General features: G+C 32.3%; 2 protein-coding genes across 2 annotated transcripts in view; both read right to left on the bottom strand.

Moving 5' to 3' along the window:
* The window catches only part of LOC134258314 (fibrinogen C domain-containing protein 1-B-like), a 125,912-nt gene that overhangs the window by 93,145 nt on the left and 15,696 nt on the right, over nt 1-17,071 (bottom strand). The gene's annotated exons all lie outside the window — the stretch shown is intronic.
* LOC134258312 (ficolin-1-like) lies at nt 10,128-11,910 on the bottom strand (the record flags this gene model as incomplete). The annotated part of the gene is made up of 3 exons (XM_062740839.1): nt 11,869-11,910; nt 11,228-11,324; nt 10,128-10,276 (listed from the first exon to the last, which is right to left on the bottom strand). Coding segments are annotated over exons 1-3 (273 nt in total), but the record flags the coding sequence as incomplete, so codon positions are not given.

Genomic DNA, 17,071 nt, shown 5'->3' with positions numbered 1-17,071 from the left:
GCGCCCGGCAGCAAGAAAGTTCAAAAAATATTTTTAGCAGATAAATCACAGTCAGGGTCATAAGGTCATTGACCTTGATGTCATTTGGAAGAGCTTAATTAGTGAAGTAAGCATACCAAATATGAAGTCTCTATCTCTTATGGTTCAAAAGTTATGGTGAAAGTTCTAAAAAGCTATTTTTAGAATATAAGTCACAGTCAAGGTCAGGATTTCCTTTGGAAGAGCTTTATTGGTGGAGTATGCATACCAAATATGAAGTCTCTATCTCGCAGGGTTCACAAGTTATGGCGAAGGTTAAAGTTGACAAGAGACAGGCAGACAAACAGACAAACAAATAAACAGACAAACAGACAAACAGACAGGACAAAACAATATACACCTCGGATCTATCGATCCGGACGCATAAAAACATCTTTAGAATTTCAAGCTGATATCATAATGTTACTTTGTTTTCAGAAATAATTTTAAAAATATTTCTTTATTTTCTATATTTACTTTGTTTTCAGAAATAATATTAAAAATATTTCTTTATTTCCCATATACTTCATTTTATTTTCATTTTTTTCATTTCACAAGCAAAGTCATAACCAAACATTGCTCATAAAAATAAGTTAATTTTTTTGCTTTAAAACATTACGAAAACACATATCGTGAAAAACTTTTCTTTTTTTTCAACACTATAAGGAAGTGATCTGTTAAAGCTGATGTATCGAGTTCCGACAAAATTAATCATACAACAGCCCCTGCGATAAATATTAAGTTCCAATAAATTTATTATTTATACATCCTTAAAGCAATTTGTTTTGCTTCAGAAGTTCATTTTTGGAGGTTTTAGTTTTAAGATTACAATCAAATTTATTGTTTAATTATTTCAGAGCGATTGCTTTCCCCTGTAACAACAACCCATATCCTTCTCACATGAGTTATCCTATTGCCTTCTATGCCTATATGTCGAAAAACACACCAACAATAACTATACAGCATCCCTTGTCGTTTGATGTCGTGAAAACCAACTTTGGAAATGGCTATCATTCCACCACCGGAGTATTTATAGTGCCTGAAAGCGGGGTTTATGTGTTTTCGTGGACGATCAGACTTAATAGTGGTAGTTATCACTCAACACAGTTGATGGTGAATACGGATGAACTTGGAATAGTTCATGTCAGTGTTTCCACGGGTTCATACGTTGGAACAGGGGTTGTTGTGGCGCACGTCAATAAAGGAGATGACGTCTATGTCAGGACACCTTCTTCATGGAATAATGGAAATATCATTAGTGACCACGTAGGAAGGTCGTCATTTGCAGGATGGAAACTATTTTAAGAATTGGATTAAATATCTTTAGAAAATGAAAAGGTCAATATAATTAAAAGTGATTTTCAGACTTTATTTATAAATTGATTTTTAATGTATTATACTAATAAAGAAGTTGTGGGTTTTAAGTTCCATTTGTTTTTTTTATCTAATGCATAGTAATGGTGAGTAATGACGTTGCTTCCAAAATTAATATTCATGGTTCCTTAGCCAGATAATCTGTTGTTAAAGTGGAATTTATTATAAAGTGAAAATGCATCAATGGTTTTAAAATCTACTTTGCTCCTTGGCGTCTAGCAGGCAAAACTCTTTTTAATGTCAACTTTAGAGTGTTTGTGTGTACAATTAGAATGAATTTTAACAAAATAATTTTCCAAATTACCAATGACAAGTTAAGTAAATTGACGATTTCCATTTTTATTGAATAAGCAGCCGTCAATGATGTAAAAACAGACTGGATTTATCATTTACTTTGAATCAGATGGCGAAATTTCACAGTACAGTTAAAATGTGCAATGGAAATATCGACAATTTTTTTTAATCAAAAATGTCTTTTTAATCGAGATCTCGATAGCAATTATTTTTTAGTACATCATTTACATCGGATAACTGTAATTATGGTTAATAACTACATATTTAATTTATATTTAGACTTGTCACGTGAAGCCGCAGTCACGTGATTTTTGCATATTTACTTGCAGCATTTAGTCATCAAAAAAAATTTTCACTAAATAATGTAGCACAAGAGCATAGCCAAGTAAAAATTCTTAGTTTAGTTTATAAATGTTTTTTTTACATACATTGCATTTTCTGAAAGTGTTGCAATTCTATTTAAATTCTGCAATCACATTGAAAAGAACATATTTGTGTGACCAAATGCTGTATTGTTTCTTTGTCAACGGCATGAAATAATGTTATAAAATCATTTTGAAGATTTCATGAGGATCGCAAAAGTTTTCAAATGCCTTAATACTTCAAGAGATCTAAATTTTGTCATCTGGTTCAAAGTAGATATTATTAAAACATCCAGCCATTTCAAACATTTATTTTGTTGAAAGGATATAATACCAACGTCTAATCTAAAGAATTTCAGGGAGGGATCACCTTGTTTGTTTCAGAAATTCCCTTCGGGGTTTAGCTTTTTCTTCAACCAGACACTATGAAAACTTAAAAAATGATAACTTCAACGAAATTGGTGCCGGTTGAGAGCTCAAAATTGTGTCCTATACTTGACACACAGGGTCATGGAGCAGTGAGGGATCTTTTTCGTTCAAGCTCCTACTGCGGAACGGGACCACGGTTTATATGGTCTAATTCGAATGACCGGTCTCCACGTCCCACAATGGGATTCAAACCCACGACGTTGGGTTTAACTCCTTTCTTTGCGACTCTAGAGCAGTCGCTCTAACCACTTCGCCACGCGGGCGACAACATAAGAAGAAGAAGAAAACACTTGCTGTTGCATCCAACTCGACATTAAAGGTAACGAGGATATAATGTCAATTCACAATAGTTACATATACCAGTATCCATATATCGACACAATATGTCTAATGAGCTTGAAATAAAAGATTACACAAAGTTTAACAATCCATTATATATCTGGCTACTCACAGTATTTTAAGAAAAAAACATTAATATTAATTTAACAACAAAGATTAATGAAAAATGTGATGACATTAACTTTTCAATGTCTGATTTATAGTGAACCCATCAAAGTATAATAGATATTGTCAACGGAAAACGTAAAATTCGTTTTTAATTTCAATCTTCGAGGAGTCAGTAGAATAAGGATTTTTTTTAAATAAAATATTTACAAATTAAGTTGAAGTGCATACTTAGAAAATAAAATGACAGAATGTTGCAAATATCCTTTGTGCGATAAAAGAAAATCTAATATCATTCTTTGCAAGAACTGATCATGCAGTGAATTTAGGTTTTGGGTCTTATCATGAGCAAAGTCTTTCGTAGTGCTTCATAATTTTTCCAGTCAATCCATATCGGAAATCTATTACCAGTCACGGCAGACATGGCGTATTCTCCATTCAGGTTGGATTCGTGACAGCGGTTGTACCACCAGGCTCCGTGATTAGACACAGCACAGTTACCACCGGACCAGTGATCATTATCCTCATCTCTCGTTGTAAATTTCATACCATTATGACGATAGATCAAACTGTCACCTGGATCAGAATATTGATAATGTTGAGATTTATTGCCTAAGAATGATGCATAGTTTGTTTTAGTTATCGTCTAAATCATGTATAAAGCGTAAAAATAATTCATGCAATGTTGTGAAGTTTGTCCAACAATTAATAGAAAAAATAATTACCTGCGGTTCCTGAAAACCCCGACACAGTGAGTCTGTATTTACTATCTTCATTGCCGACATAAAATGAAGAGTATTGAGCGTATGCTTTAGCGCCATCAAAACTTTGAAGTTTAAACCGGAGTTCTTGGTTCTTTTTCTTTGTTATCTCTTGGATTGCGTCACTTCCTTCAAGAGAATATGAGAAACGAAAATGTCTATCATTATGCTTTGATATTTAAGGTAGTACGATCCTTATGTTTATAAAGCTAGCAGTCAAGAAATCAAAAATACTCACAAAAGTATCTCTGAATCCACAGAGTTATGTTAATTTATTCACAGTATTTCTTTAAAGTTTAAGATTAAAGCTAATCATATTATATAGAGATAATTGTCAAGTCTCCAATATTTTTGCAGAAAAAAAAAACAAATTAGAATATTAGCAATGCATTTTCCAATTGCAAATTGATCAATAAATATACCTTACGTAAAAAACGACAGGTATCCAGTAATTCAGAGATACTGTCATGATTTTTATACTTATTTGTTATTTATTTGTGTTTTATTTCCATCGTGTATTCTATAATACATAGTGAAAAATAATAATAGACAATAATGCATTCTTTTGGCTTTCAAGTAAAGATAAATGGCCAAAGATTCCATGCATGTATATCGAGAAAATTAAACAAAGTAGTTGTACAGCTCTCATCCTGTTGGTATTTCCTGATGTATAAGAGAACTGTTTATTATATAGCGCAGAACTGGTTGTTGGTTATCTAGGAAATATAAAAGGTTTTCATAAGTTATAAGTCGTTTATCGCTGAAAATATAAAAGCTGAAATATTGATTTATCAGAAAATTTAATTTTTATGGAATTTAATCAAAAACTTTATCTTAATGATGTACTTCTTGACAATCTATTGAAATGGTTGGGAAAGGTATTTCATGATTATTTTCATATATGAAAAATTACAACTTCGTTTGAAGTGAAACCTTATCTCTTAGTTATTTCAAAATAAGCTACGTGACAACTAATTCATAAGTCGGAATCTTAATTGATTGCTTGTAAATTTAAAATCACAAATTAGGATAACAGTTCGGAAAGATTAAATATGATGTATCATTTGGGAATTCAAAAAGAAATCAGAAGGAAGGAGGCCTTGTTTATTTTTACGTTTTCTCGAAAAGCTTCGAGAACAATTCTCTCTCTCTCTCTCAAAAAAAAAACGAAAATGCGGAGAACAGACTTATTCATATACTTGATTAGCTATAAAACTGCACAGTTTAATTTCTACATTAGAGACAGCAGTTGATGATAATTTTGAACATTTGTGAGAGTTAAATCCAAAAAGGTTTCTTGTTTCTGATGATAAATAATTTGATTTAAATATGACCATGGAATTAATAAATATTTGATTTCTTAAATAAAACCATTTAATAAAAAAATATACATCAGTATATATACGTATTAATAAGTAAATTTGCAGTATATTTGAATTTCACGATAACGGTGCGTGTTAAGGACAGATGATATAAACAATGTTTGTCTTTGGAAGAGACTTAAAATCAGCAATATCACATGGGCTGATTTTTTGTAATTTTGTTTTTCCTCATAAAATTCACCTGATTTGGCCCAGATAGCTAGACTATGTTGGGCCAACATTGGCAAAAGGTTGTATGGTTGGCGTTGGGGAAACAACGTTGGGCCAACGTTGGACCAATGTCACCATGCCAACCTTCTCGACCATGACCGAATTCCTATGTTGGCCCAACGTTGGTCCAACGTTAGCAACTTCCAAACACATTACTTCCCAAGGAAGGAGGGATTTTGATGTTGGCCCAACGTTGGCCCACTGTTTGTAATACACTCTTAAAGAAAGTGTCTTTTAAAGTTGGTAGTAGTATGTTGGCCCAACGTTGGCCCAATGTTTGAAATACACCCTTAAAGAAAGTGTCTTTTAAAGTTGGCAGTAGTATGTTGGCCCAACGTTGGCCCGATGTTTGTAATACACCCTTAAAGAAAGTGTCTTTTAAAGTTGGTAGTAGTATGTTGGCCCAACGTTGGCCCGATATTTGTAATACACCCTTAAAGAAAGTGTCTTTTAAAGTTGGTAGTAGTATGTTGGCCCAACGTTGGCCCGATGTTTGTAATACACCCTTAAAGAAAGTGTCTTTTAAAGTTGGTAGTAGTATGTTGGCCCAACGTTGGCCCAATGTTTGTAATACACCCTTAAAGAAAGTGTCTTTTAAAGTTGGTAGTAGTATGTTGGCCCAACGTTGGCCCGATGTTTGTAATACACCCATAAAGAATGCGTCTTATCAAGTTGATAGTAGTATGTTGGCCCAACGTTGGCCCAATGTTTGTCATACACCCTTAAAGAAAGTGTCTTATCAAATGGGTAGTAGTATATTGGCCCAATGTTTGTAATACACCCTCAAAAAATGTCTTATCAATTTGATAATACATTGTAGTATGTTGGCCCGATGTTAGCACGAGTGTTCTTTTGTTTAGGTGTTTCAAAGATGGGATATTTATATTGGGCAAACGCTGGCCCAATTACTATACTGCCAACTAAAGATGGTGTCAATTTTAGCTGCTGAGCTGACATTCTATGTCCATGCTTTTAATTGGATGACTGTTTTTGTTTAGATCTGATATATTCAACATTTTTACATTTTAACTTAAGTGATCACAGCACCAAAGAGTGTTTTATTATATTTTTTGAATTGTGCACATGCATGATTATTTATTTGAAATAAAACCCATGAAATTATGAATTTTTCCATGAGCGTTGTATTTAGAGAAGACTGAATACGTTCTCAGGAACAGGATGTGAATGAAGCCTACATATACATAAATCAAAATGACACAGCTTTATAATTAATTGAAACAAAAGTTCGCTATCACGTGACCAATCTGTGGAGTGAGCTGTCAGATTCAATTGCTCACAGGTGATGATAATGCAGGGCAAGCAAGAAGAAGTGAACTTTAAATTTGTGGATTATACACTTGCTATACAGCTGCATTTAGAAGCGATGTAAGTATATTTATTCTTATTTATTCAGGTTGACTGTTAAATTTGATTCGGAATTCATTCTTGTCATGCTTTTGCACACAAGCACTGTAAGTTAAGGTTAAATAACATCTTTTAAGTTGTTTCTATCTATCTAATTCTTAACTGTCTATTACAGACACAATTGTAACAAAGAAATTCAGTCAGAGACTGCAAGGAAAACAAATGTTCTGGCGGTACATATAAATAACAATGAAATCGAAGACCATGCATAAAAAAGTGTATAAAGTATGAGTCCGTATGACAAAGATCAAGATGAAGAAAACGGGAGGGGACGAAGGGACGGAAAAAGAGCGGGAATACAACAAAAGGACTATAATAAAGGAAGTGAGCCCTGATTAAGAACTTTTAATTGATAATTTTTCATAATTTACCTCTATTGTCTATTTTAAAATTTATTCTGTAAATTATGATTGAATTGATGTATATAAAATATTATCACAGTGAATCATTAGTAATGTTTTCATTGAACATGTCCATGTATGCATTAGGAATGCAGATTGAATTGTGTATTAATTATTTTAAACAGTCATAAAATAGGTTTATGTAAAGAATCACTTAACCAATTGCAAATGTTTCTATGTAATAACTACGCTGGCCCAACAATTTGCCATCTGACACTGTAAAAAAATGGTCAACATTGGGCCAACCTAACCAACCAGTTGTTAAGGTTGACTGTTAGTTGGCATACACTAAAAACTACATTGGCCCAACAATATGCCATCTGACATTTCAACATAGGGCCAACGTTGGGCCAACCTAACCAAACAGTTATTAAGGTTGGCTGTTAGTTGTCATACAATTATACCTACATATGCCAACATGTTGGACCAACGTTGGGCCGATGAGCAAAATTGCCGTGGGCCAACGTAAGGTTACCAACAGTGGGCCAACGTTGGAAAAAAAAATTGGGCCAACGTTGGCCCAACTATGTCTTGCTATCTGGGGGTATACTTTTCTTAAATTTATGTTACACTTTTTGAACCAAGGTTACACATTCTGAAATTTGTTTTCAACTGTAAACCTTAACTGAGTGTTTTGTCTATATTTGTTTCTTTATTGAAATGTTACTAATAATTTCCAAGTCTATTTCATTTTCCAGTTCTTTGGAGAAAAAATTCTAAAAGTTATCCACTTTTTTAAACTTGTGCCAAGATATTAAGACTCTTCCAATTAAAATATTTGTTTGTATCATCTGTACTTAATAAGAATTGTTATAGCAATGTAAAAATTCCCTTTTCTGAAAATAGCAATCACAGGGAATTTCTAGGTAGATAAACGACATATTAACTGCTATATACAAAGTGACTAAAACCTTACTAATTAGTAGATAATATACAGTTGTAATGCTTTTCAAAAAACAAGAAAATACGCGAAAATTAGTACTTTTAATTCTTATGTAAATCAAGATGTTTAGTAAGGTCAAATGTATAAATCTTATGTTAAATATGTCAAACATTTAAAATTTGAACTGCACTTAAAAGAGAGGTGATGATTTACAGGCTTTATATACAGACACTGTATACATGATCAGTATGTGGAAGGTCTGGAAACACTAGGTTATCCAATGATTACTTAAATACCCCTAGATCACCACATGACCTTCCTTTTTCCAATATACCGTATAACTTACGCAGAATTTTAAGCGAGGATTTGATTTTGGCAATTTTTACAGTGTACCCCAATATCCCTAGATGACCACATGACCTTCCTTTTTTAATATATACAGAATTATATACAACAAGTCCCTATTTTTGGTAGTTATACAATGATAACATTAATACCCTTAAATTACCATATAATCTTCCAGTTATCAATGATAAAGTTTAGCTTAATAATCACGCGAGGAATAAACAAAATGATTCCATAAAGTTACAGAGTTAATAAAAGAAAAATTCCATTATACATCAGTCCGATGCCATTACCAGCCTGATATAAAACGAATTATCAGACTGTTTATAACTAATAGCTCTCAGAACAGGACTGATAATTGAAGACAGAAAATATTCTTAGGTATCCTAATGAAAACAAAGTTAAATCCCACATGTACATAAACCTCGCTAATTCTGACACAAATATGTAATATTTTATTTGATTCGGGGGGACAGAAATTTGAAATTTTATACTGATGTTTCGGAGGTCCGTGTTTGCTCTGTCGCTATAATGTATTGCTTTATGGACTTTGGATCTGGAATACTGTTCTTTTCTCCATATGTTTCATTGGTGAAACCTTTATTTATTATTTAAAAATTAACAAGCATGTTTATTTGTTTTTAAGAGTGCAAGTCTATAAAATTGTGTCCAATACTTGACACACATGGTCATGGAGCAGTGAGGGATCTTTTTCGTTTAAGCTCCTACTGCGGAACGGGACCACGGTTTATATGGTCTAATTCGAATGACCGGTCTCCACGTCCCACAGTGGGATTCAAATCCACGACGTTGGGTTTAACTCCTTTCTTTGCAACTCTAGAGCAGTCGCTCTAACCACTTCGCCACGCGGGCGACAACTTACGAAAAAGAAGAAAACACTTGCTGTTCCATCCAACTCGACATTAAAGCAAAATGTCAATTAACAATAGTTATATATACTAGTATCCATATATCGACACAATATGTCTAATGAGCTTGAAATAAAAGATAACACAAAGTTTGGCAATCTGTTATATATCTGGCTACTCACAGTATTTTAAGAAAAAAACATTAATATTAATTTAACAACAAAAATTAATGAAGAATGTGATGACATTAACTTTTCAATGTCTGATTTAGAGTGAACCCATCAATGTATAATAGATATTGTCAATGAAAAACGTAAAATTCGTTTTTAATTTCAATCTTTGAGAAGTCAGTAGAATAAGGATTTTTTTTAATAAAATATTTACAAATTAAGTTGAAGTGCATACTTAAAAAATAAAATGACAGAAGGTTGCAAATATCCTTTGTGCGATAAAGAAAATCTAATATTATTCTTTGCAAGAACTGATCTGCAGTGAATTTAGGTTTTGGGTCTTATCATGAGCAACGTCTTTCGTAGTGCTTCATAATTTTTCCAGTCAATCCATATCGGAAATCTACTACCCGTCACGGCAGACTTGGCGTACACTCCGTTCAGGTTGGATTCGTGACAGCGGTTGTACCACCAGGCTCCGTGATTTGACACAGCACAGTTACCACCGGACCAGTGGTCATTATCCTCATCTCTCGTTGTAAATTTCATACCATTATGAGGATATATCAAACTGTCACCTGGATCAGAATATTGATAATGTTGAGATTTATTGCCTAAGAATGATGCATAGTTTGTTTTATTTATCGTCTAAATTATAAATTATTAATGTATAAAGTGAAAAAATAATTCATGCAATGTTGTGAAGTTTGTTTAACAATTAATAGAAAAAATAATCACCTGCGGTTCCTGAAAACCCCGACACAGTGACAGTGACACTGTATTTACTGTCTTCATTGCCGACATAAAATGAAGAGTAGTGAGCGTATGCTTTAGCGCCATCAAAACTTTGAAATTCAAACCGGAGTTCTTGGTTCTTGTTCTTTGTCATCTCTTGGATTGCGTCACTTCCTTCAAGAGAATATGAGAAACGAAAATGTCTATCATTATGCTTTGATATTTAAGGTAGTACGATCCTTAGGTTTATAAAGCTAGCAGTTAAGTAATCAAAAATACTCACAAAAGTATCTCTGAATCCACAAAGTCATGTTAATTTATTCACAGTATTTCTTTAAAGTTATAAAGATTAAAGCTAATCATATTATATAGGGATAATTGTCAAGTCTCCAATATTTTTGCAGAAAAAAAAACGAATTAGAATATTAGCAATGCATTTTCTAATTGATCAATAAATATACCTTACGTAAAACAGACGACAGGTATCCAGTCATTCAGAGATACTGTCATGATTTTTATTCTTATTTGTTATTTATTTGTGTTTTATTTCCATCGTGCATTCCATAATACATAGTGTAAAAGGCTTTTGCTATCAATGCAAGACACCACAAATCACTTCTAATTTCATATCATGAATTGGTATCTAAGGCTGGATTCAAGAAAATATTATTTCTCTAAAACTGTGGGTTTTATTTCCTTTTATGGGGTACAAATGTCTCCTTTTATAAGACTTTTCCTAAGACTTCCAAAAACCTTAAATCTTATAAAGATGAATAAAATGAAAATTGTTGCATAAAAAATTCTTTTTCAAGCTTGTTTTAGAAGTAAATAAAGTGCTATAAGATTCATGATTTCATTATCTAAAAGGAAATATTTATAGGTTATTGAAGTTAAAATTGAATTAAAAGTCAGATATTCATGACAAGGCTCATACTCCAATCTTTTGTCCTAAAATATTTTTTAAAAGTTAAAAATATCCCCTTTCACTCATACTGATCATTAAACTTTTATAAAATATTACGTCCTAATTATTTACGCTAAACCATAGACCACGCTTTAATGTGATTGCGGAGAAAAGGTAACGTTTTACTATTCTGAATTCTAAAATGATAAAAAAAATGTTACCAATCCAGTAGTTTATAGATGGATCCCCAAATCCTTGTTTGTAATCTCGCCAAGTCCGGTAAAAGTCTGTAGATCCGTCCTGTCTTCTTTGTATTGCCTGAAACATAATTCATTTTCAAAGTTAAAAACACACTCAATAAAATCAATAAAAGCATGCAATGTATCTTGTATCTTCAATAAAAACAAATTGACAACTATGCATGGGTTCAATATTTTTTTGAGTAAAAAAGAACTTTTAATAACCGTTCCCGTTATATAAACTTTGCTTTTTCCGTATCTTTCGCATTTTTACCCAGTTGCGCTCATCGTCCACCCTCCTCCATCAGTAATCATATCACAGTAAACAGACCTTACTATTGAGGCTCTCACTCATCGTCCACCCTCCTCCATCATTACTCATGTCACAGTAAACAGACCTTACTACTGTGGCTCACACTCCCCGTCCACCTTCCTCCATCAGTACTCATGTCACAGTAAACAGACCTTACTACTGGGGCTCATACTCACCGTCCACCCTCCTCCATCAGGACTCATGTCACAGTAAACAGACCTTACTACTGAGGCTCACACTCCCCGTCCACCCTCCTCCATCAGTACTCATGTCACAGTAAACAGACCTTACTACTGAGGCTCATACTCACCGTCCACCCTCCTCCATCAGTACTCATGTCACAGTAAACAGACCTTACTACTGGGGCTCATACTCACCGTCCACCCTCCTCCATCAGGACTCATGTCACAGTAAACAAACCTTACTATTGAGGCTCACTCTCACGGTCCACCCTCCTCAATCTGTACTAATATCACAGTAAACAGACCTTACTACTGAGGCTCACACTCACCGTCCACCCTCCTCCATCTGTAGTCATATCACAGTAAACAGACTTGATTTCAGAGGCTATTGATAATGTGTATACTCCATCTCTTCCTTGTAAACTCGGAAATTTTCGTAAAATCTCCCTGCAACTTTGGCCATCCTTGAAAAGCGCTGTTCAATAGTGTAAAATTAAATAGACAATCTGAAATCCTATATACAAGTTTGTCATTAGCTAATGCAATGCTAATTTTTACGTCTATTTTGAATAATTTGTCTTCTACATTGTACATAATGTCAACACGGTGTTAAGTTTCTTACTTGAGCTTAACCTTTTTTATGATCATGGGGCCTATTCATATGCATGTTTACAAACCGTCTTAGAATATTATAAAAAAACGAAAAGGTTTTGAAACAAGTGAAGAGCTCACTACAGAAGGTAACTCTTTTTTATTTGAATATTCTTTGAACTTTATTTACTTAAACCCAACGAATAAGGGATGAGTTCTAATTTATATTAATAAATTAATCAACAACATTTACGAAGGCTGTTCAAAAGGTATGTTGTCTTCTGTCATAACGTCTTTGCTAATCGTCCTATTTAATAAAAAATGTACATTTGTTTTAATAGTGAATGCTTAAATAATTCGGTTTTAGATTTTAAAAGAGATCAAACTATTTTTCAAAATTAAATCCACGGAAAAAGGAGCAGTTACTTCTCAAATAAAATGGGGCAAAATAAGGGGAAAAAAGATGTTTATAAGAGGAAATTTTACATTATTGTATTTTCCAGATATTTTTTTAGAGTTTTAAAAATTTTTCATGTTATAAACGGTCAGTCGTGAAACGGATTATTAATAAAAATCTTTTCAGAGAGTAAAATAAAAACGGTGCGAAAAGAGATTGCTTTGGTGTAGCAGATCTTGAAAGCAGATCCTATATAAAAAAGAAATTTAAATACTGACAAACGAAATAATGCTACTAAAATAATAGTAAAAAAAAAAAATTAAACTCATTGATTTATATTTGTAACGTTACAATGCTACTAAGTTTCCTCTGTGGTAACAAAACATGTTCAATTTAAATCAAGTAATATGAGATTAGTGTCATTTAATCATAAAGAATAAAACTTCTCATATCAATGTCGTAAAAAAGTTTATATGTGATGGTGATGAAATCTTGAATATCTTGAAAATATTAATATTGACACCATCTGCACACTTTTCGAATAATTGTCAAATTTCACAGAACAATAGTTTGATTTATATGGCAAATGTGGTCGGTCGACAGGGGATGCTCCCTCCTCTATGGCACCGACTTCATCTCTGATAGTTTAGAGCTCTGTGTTTGTTCTCCTCCTGATTTGTATTGTTTGAATGAACTTGAATACTTTTGGTTATTTTCATATATTACTTGAAATATATACGTAGTATTTTCGGTTAAAATGTAAGTGAACAGTTTCAAACATATGTTCATTCTGAGAATCGACGTTTTAAATGTGTATTTTTTAATTATCTTTTTTTTGGTTAAAAAAAAAAAGAAAAGTACTAGTATAACATTTTACAAGTTTTTTTAATAAATGATATAGTATTTTAGATTTTGAGGAAAAATTTAACATACCTTTCACCAGGTTGTAAGTGACATCTGATTCATTGAGATCCTTACGAACATCGTGTAGGGAGTCATTCACAGAAACAAGGAGCCTTTCTAACTTCTCCTCTGTCTTTCTAACCCCTATGGTGACGTTTGTTGCGCTTTTTGCAAAGTTCCATTTAGTTCATTAAGATGGTCCTTCAGAACCTCAAGTTCTCTGGCCAGCGAATGACCATGGCTTTTATGGGCCAAACTATCTTTTCTAATATCATCAATTTGTTTGCTGTTTTGGAGATTAGTTTTAGCGAAAATTAATTGTTATTCATTTAATGTTTTTATTTGCTCCAATGTGCTCCGATCGCTTGCTTCCAATGTTTGTAAAACATTTCTAACGTCCCTTTGAATTTGGTTGATATTTTGAGTATTGTTCTTATTTTTGGCAATATCTCTCTTCAGTGCCTCTATTTCATCATGGAATTTGTTTTTCAATGTCTTATAATTAACATCAAGTTGACCAATAGTCTTATTCAGAGCAAAAAACAGTTTTTGAATGTCTGCACTGTCCAAAGCTAACTGATGATTTTCGTCTTTGATAGCCAAAGTTTGGGTTCTTAGAAAAGATATCTCCGTTTGATTCAGCTTTTGAATTTCTTCTTTTGTAAAGTTTTTATTCTTATCCATTGTTCCGAACACTACATTTAATTTCTCTTTCAGTTTAACATTTTCTTCTTTCATGTTTTGGCTCTTAATCTCCAAATCCTGTAATTCTTTTGCCAACTCGCTGAGCTTGGTCCTTATAGCATATCTATCGTTTTGTTGTCTATGGCATCCATCACTAAATTTTAAATTTTTTGTACCATAGAAAATCGTTCCAAACTTTCCTGATTCAGAATGTCACGTAGAACATTGGACGGTCTATCTGTTACGGTACTAGACAACAAAGCATCTTTATCAAAAGCTTTGCTTTCAAGTAAAGATAAATTACCTAGGGATCCATACAAGTGCATAGAAAAAAAATTAAACAAAGAACATATAAGGCTCTCATCCTGACAGCATTTCCTCTTGTATAAGATAGATGTTTATTATATAGCACAGCATCGGTTGTTGGGAATCTATAAAATATGTAAAGTTTTCATAAGTTAAGTCGTTTATCGCTGAAAATAAGAAAGCTGAACTATTGATTTATCATCAAATTTAGTTTTTATGGAATTCAATAAAAGACTTTATCTGAATTCTGTGTTGGGAATCTATGAAACATGTAAAGTTAAGTCGTTTTTCGCTGATATTGATTTATCAATTAATTAAATTTTTATGGAATTCAATCAAAGACTTAATCTGAATTATTTAGTTTTACATAATCTTGTGAAATGTTTGGGAAAGGTGTTTCATGATTTTCATTTTTTTATATCAAAAATTTAAAACTTCGTTTGAAGTAAAAATTTTATCACTTAGATAATTCAAAGAAGCTGCGTGACTACTAGATAATTTTTACGAAAAAATTAAGTCTGGATCATGATTTATTGCTTGTAAATAACAAAAAACTTAGCAAAACAATTTCTTAAGTGAAATTATGATGTACATTTTGGTTATTGAAAAGAATTCAGAAGCAGGGAGGTTGTATTTACTGTTTACATTTTCAGAATCAGCATTGAGAACGTCTCTCTCTCTCTCTCTCTCTCTCTCTCTCTCTCTCTCTCTCTCTCTCTCTCTCTCTCTCTTGAAACAACAAATTTAACTTTCCTTCGTTTTTTGGTATGAGAAGTGAAAATTGCACTAGTTAATTATAATTACACTTAAATAAAAAGGGAAAGAAATATTCCAAAATTGAAAGAAAATGAACAAAATATAGGGAAAAAATGTAAAGTAGGATGAAGATAATTAACAGTGTTCCATCTCTTGAATCCACTTTTATCCAATAATTAAACTTGTCCAATTGGTTTCTTTTTTAAACGAAAGATGCTTATTCAAACACGACTACCTCTGAAGTATTTATAGGTATTTTTGGGAATATCATGCTTGATTTTCAGGTCATGTCCATTTAGATATGTGACATATATTAAGTTTGTTTGTTTGTTTGTTTGATTGCTATTTATATAAGGTCCCTCGAGCTCTCGAGAAATTTTTCATTCATATGGAGATGCCACCACTTGAAGGTGGAGAGCTGCAAATTTGTCCTGTACTCGGCACCCAGGGAGGTATCTTCTTCGTTCCAGCCTCTACTGCAACACGGGACCTCGGTTACAGGTATTACATTGATATGTATTTTAGCAAACACCAAAAGCGTGTAGAAAAAAATAATTAGAACACAGGAAGTCATATAAATTTTTTCGAATTGTCATATTCTCAAAAAGAAGGGCTAAACCGCGTTCGAAAACTAGCAGGGACTATATTTTTGGAGGAAAGGTGGTGTTTGAAAAAATCTTTTCTTTTTCTCATAATCAATTATATAACAATGAATTAAGGTATAATTTTTACACAATCAAAGACTTGGAGAAATTTTTTAATTGTAAGTTTAATTAAAAATAAGGGACTTATTTTCCTAAATATATCAAATTAATATAATTTTTCATAAAACTAGTACTGTGTTAGCTATTTAAAACTTTTCGTTTCTGTATCATTTTTTATCTTTATGTGACAACTTTACAATATGTAATCAAAGTACTGAGACAGTACTGAAATACGAGATTAAAAAAATCTTAATGCTAGATTTCACAAATGTGACTTTTGTAATAGTTTTGATAACAACTTAATTACTTTTTTATTAAAATACTAAATTCAAAACTGTCAATAGCATATCTTAACGTTTTTTATTTACTTTGAAGTAGAAAATTCAATAATTATAAAGTCTAGAAACCATTTTGAATTGTCCGAATAATTAATATTCTCAGCTTTAAATTTTCAAAATGCTTCATTAATTTGAGTAAAAAAAGTTCATATCACTTACTTCAGTTTGATACAGAATGTTTGCATTTCGATCAAAACAATTTCTGAACTCATTCTTATAGCGTAGATTTAATTTATGTGTTCTCCCCGCGGCTTCCGTTTTGAGGTCTAGGACAGTAAACTAATAGACGGGGTCACGTGACCTCGGCTTAAAATGATAAAAAAAAATAAATATAAGAAGCAAATAAAAATAATAATATATCCTAAAAAACTAAGAAAAGTAGAGAAAATTTGGATAAGCCAATATCCAATTTATTTAATTTATTTATGTATGTCAATTTGGTAGTTTTATCTTATAGGCCTTCTATGGCAAAAGAAAAACATTTAATCTTTTGAAATACAAGTAGGGGTAGCATAATTGGGAACAGTAATTTTTTTATTATTAATGTCCAGGAAAAAAGAAATGACCTTGACCTAGTCTTTAATATAAAACGGTCAAATTTATTTTCACTTATACCATCACTAAGTGATATTGTCTTTTTGATTTGTGAAAA

This window comes from Saccostrea cucullata, unplaced genomic scaffold, assembly GCF_032062105.1.
Source record: "Saccostrea cucullata isolate Sc308-1 unplaced genomic scaffold, CSIRO_AGI_Scuc_v1 ctg11159, whole genome shotgun sequence".
NCBI classification, from domain to species: Eukaryota; Metazoa; Mollusca; class Bivalvia; order Ostreida; family Ostreidae; genus Saccostrea; species Saccostrea cuccullata.
This window is presented reverse-complemented; position numbering and strand designations above follow the sequence as displayed.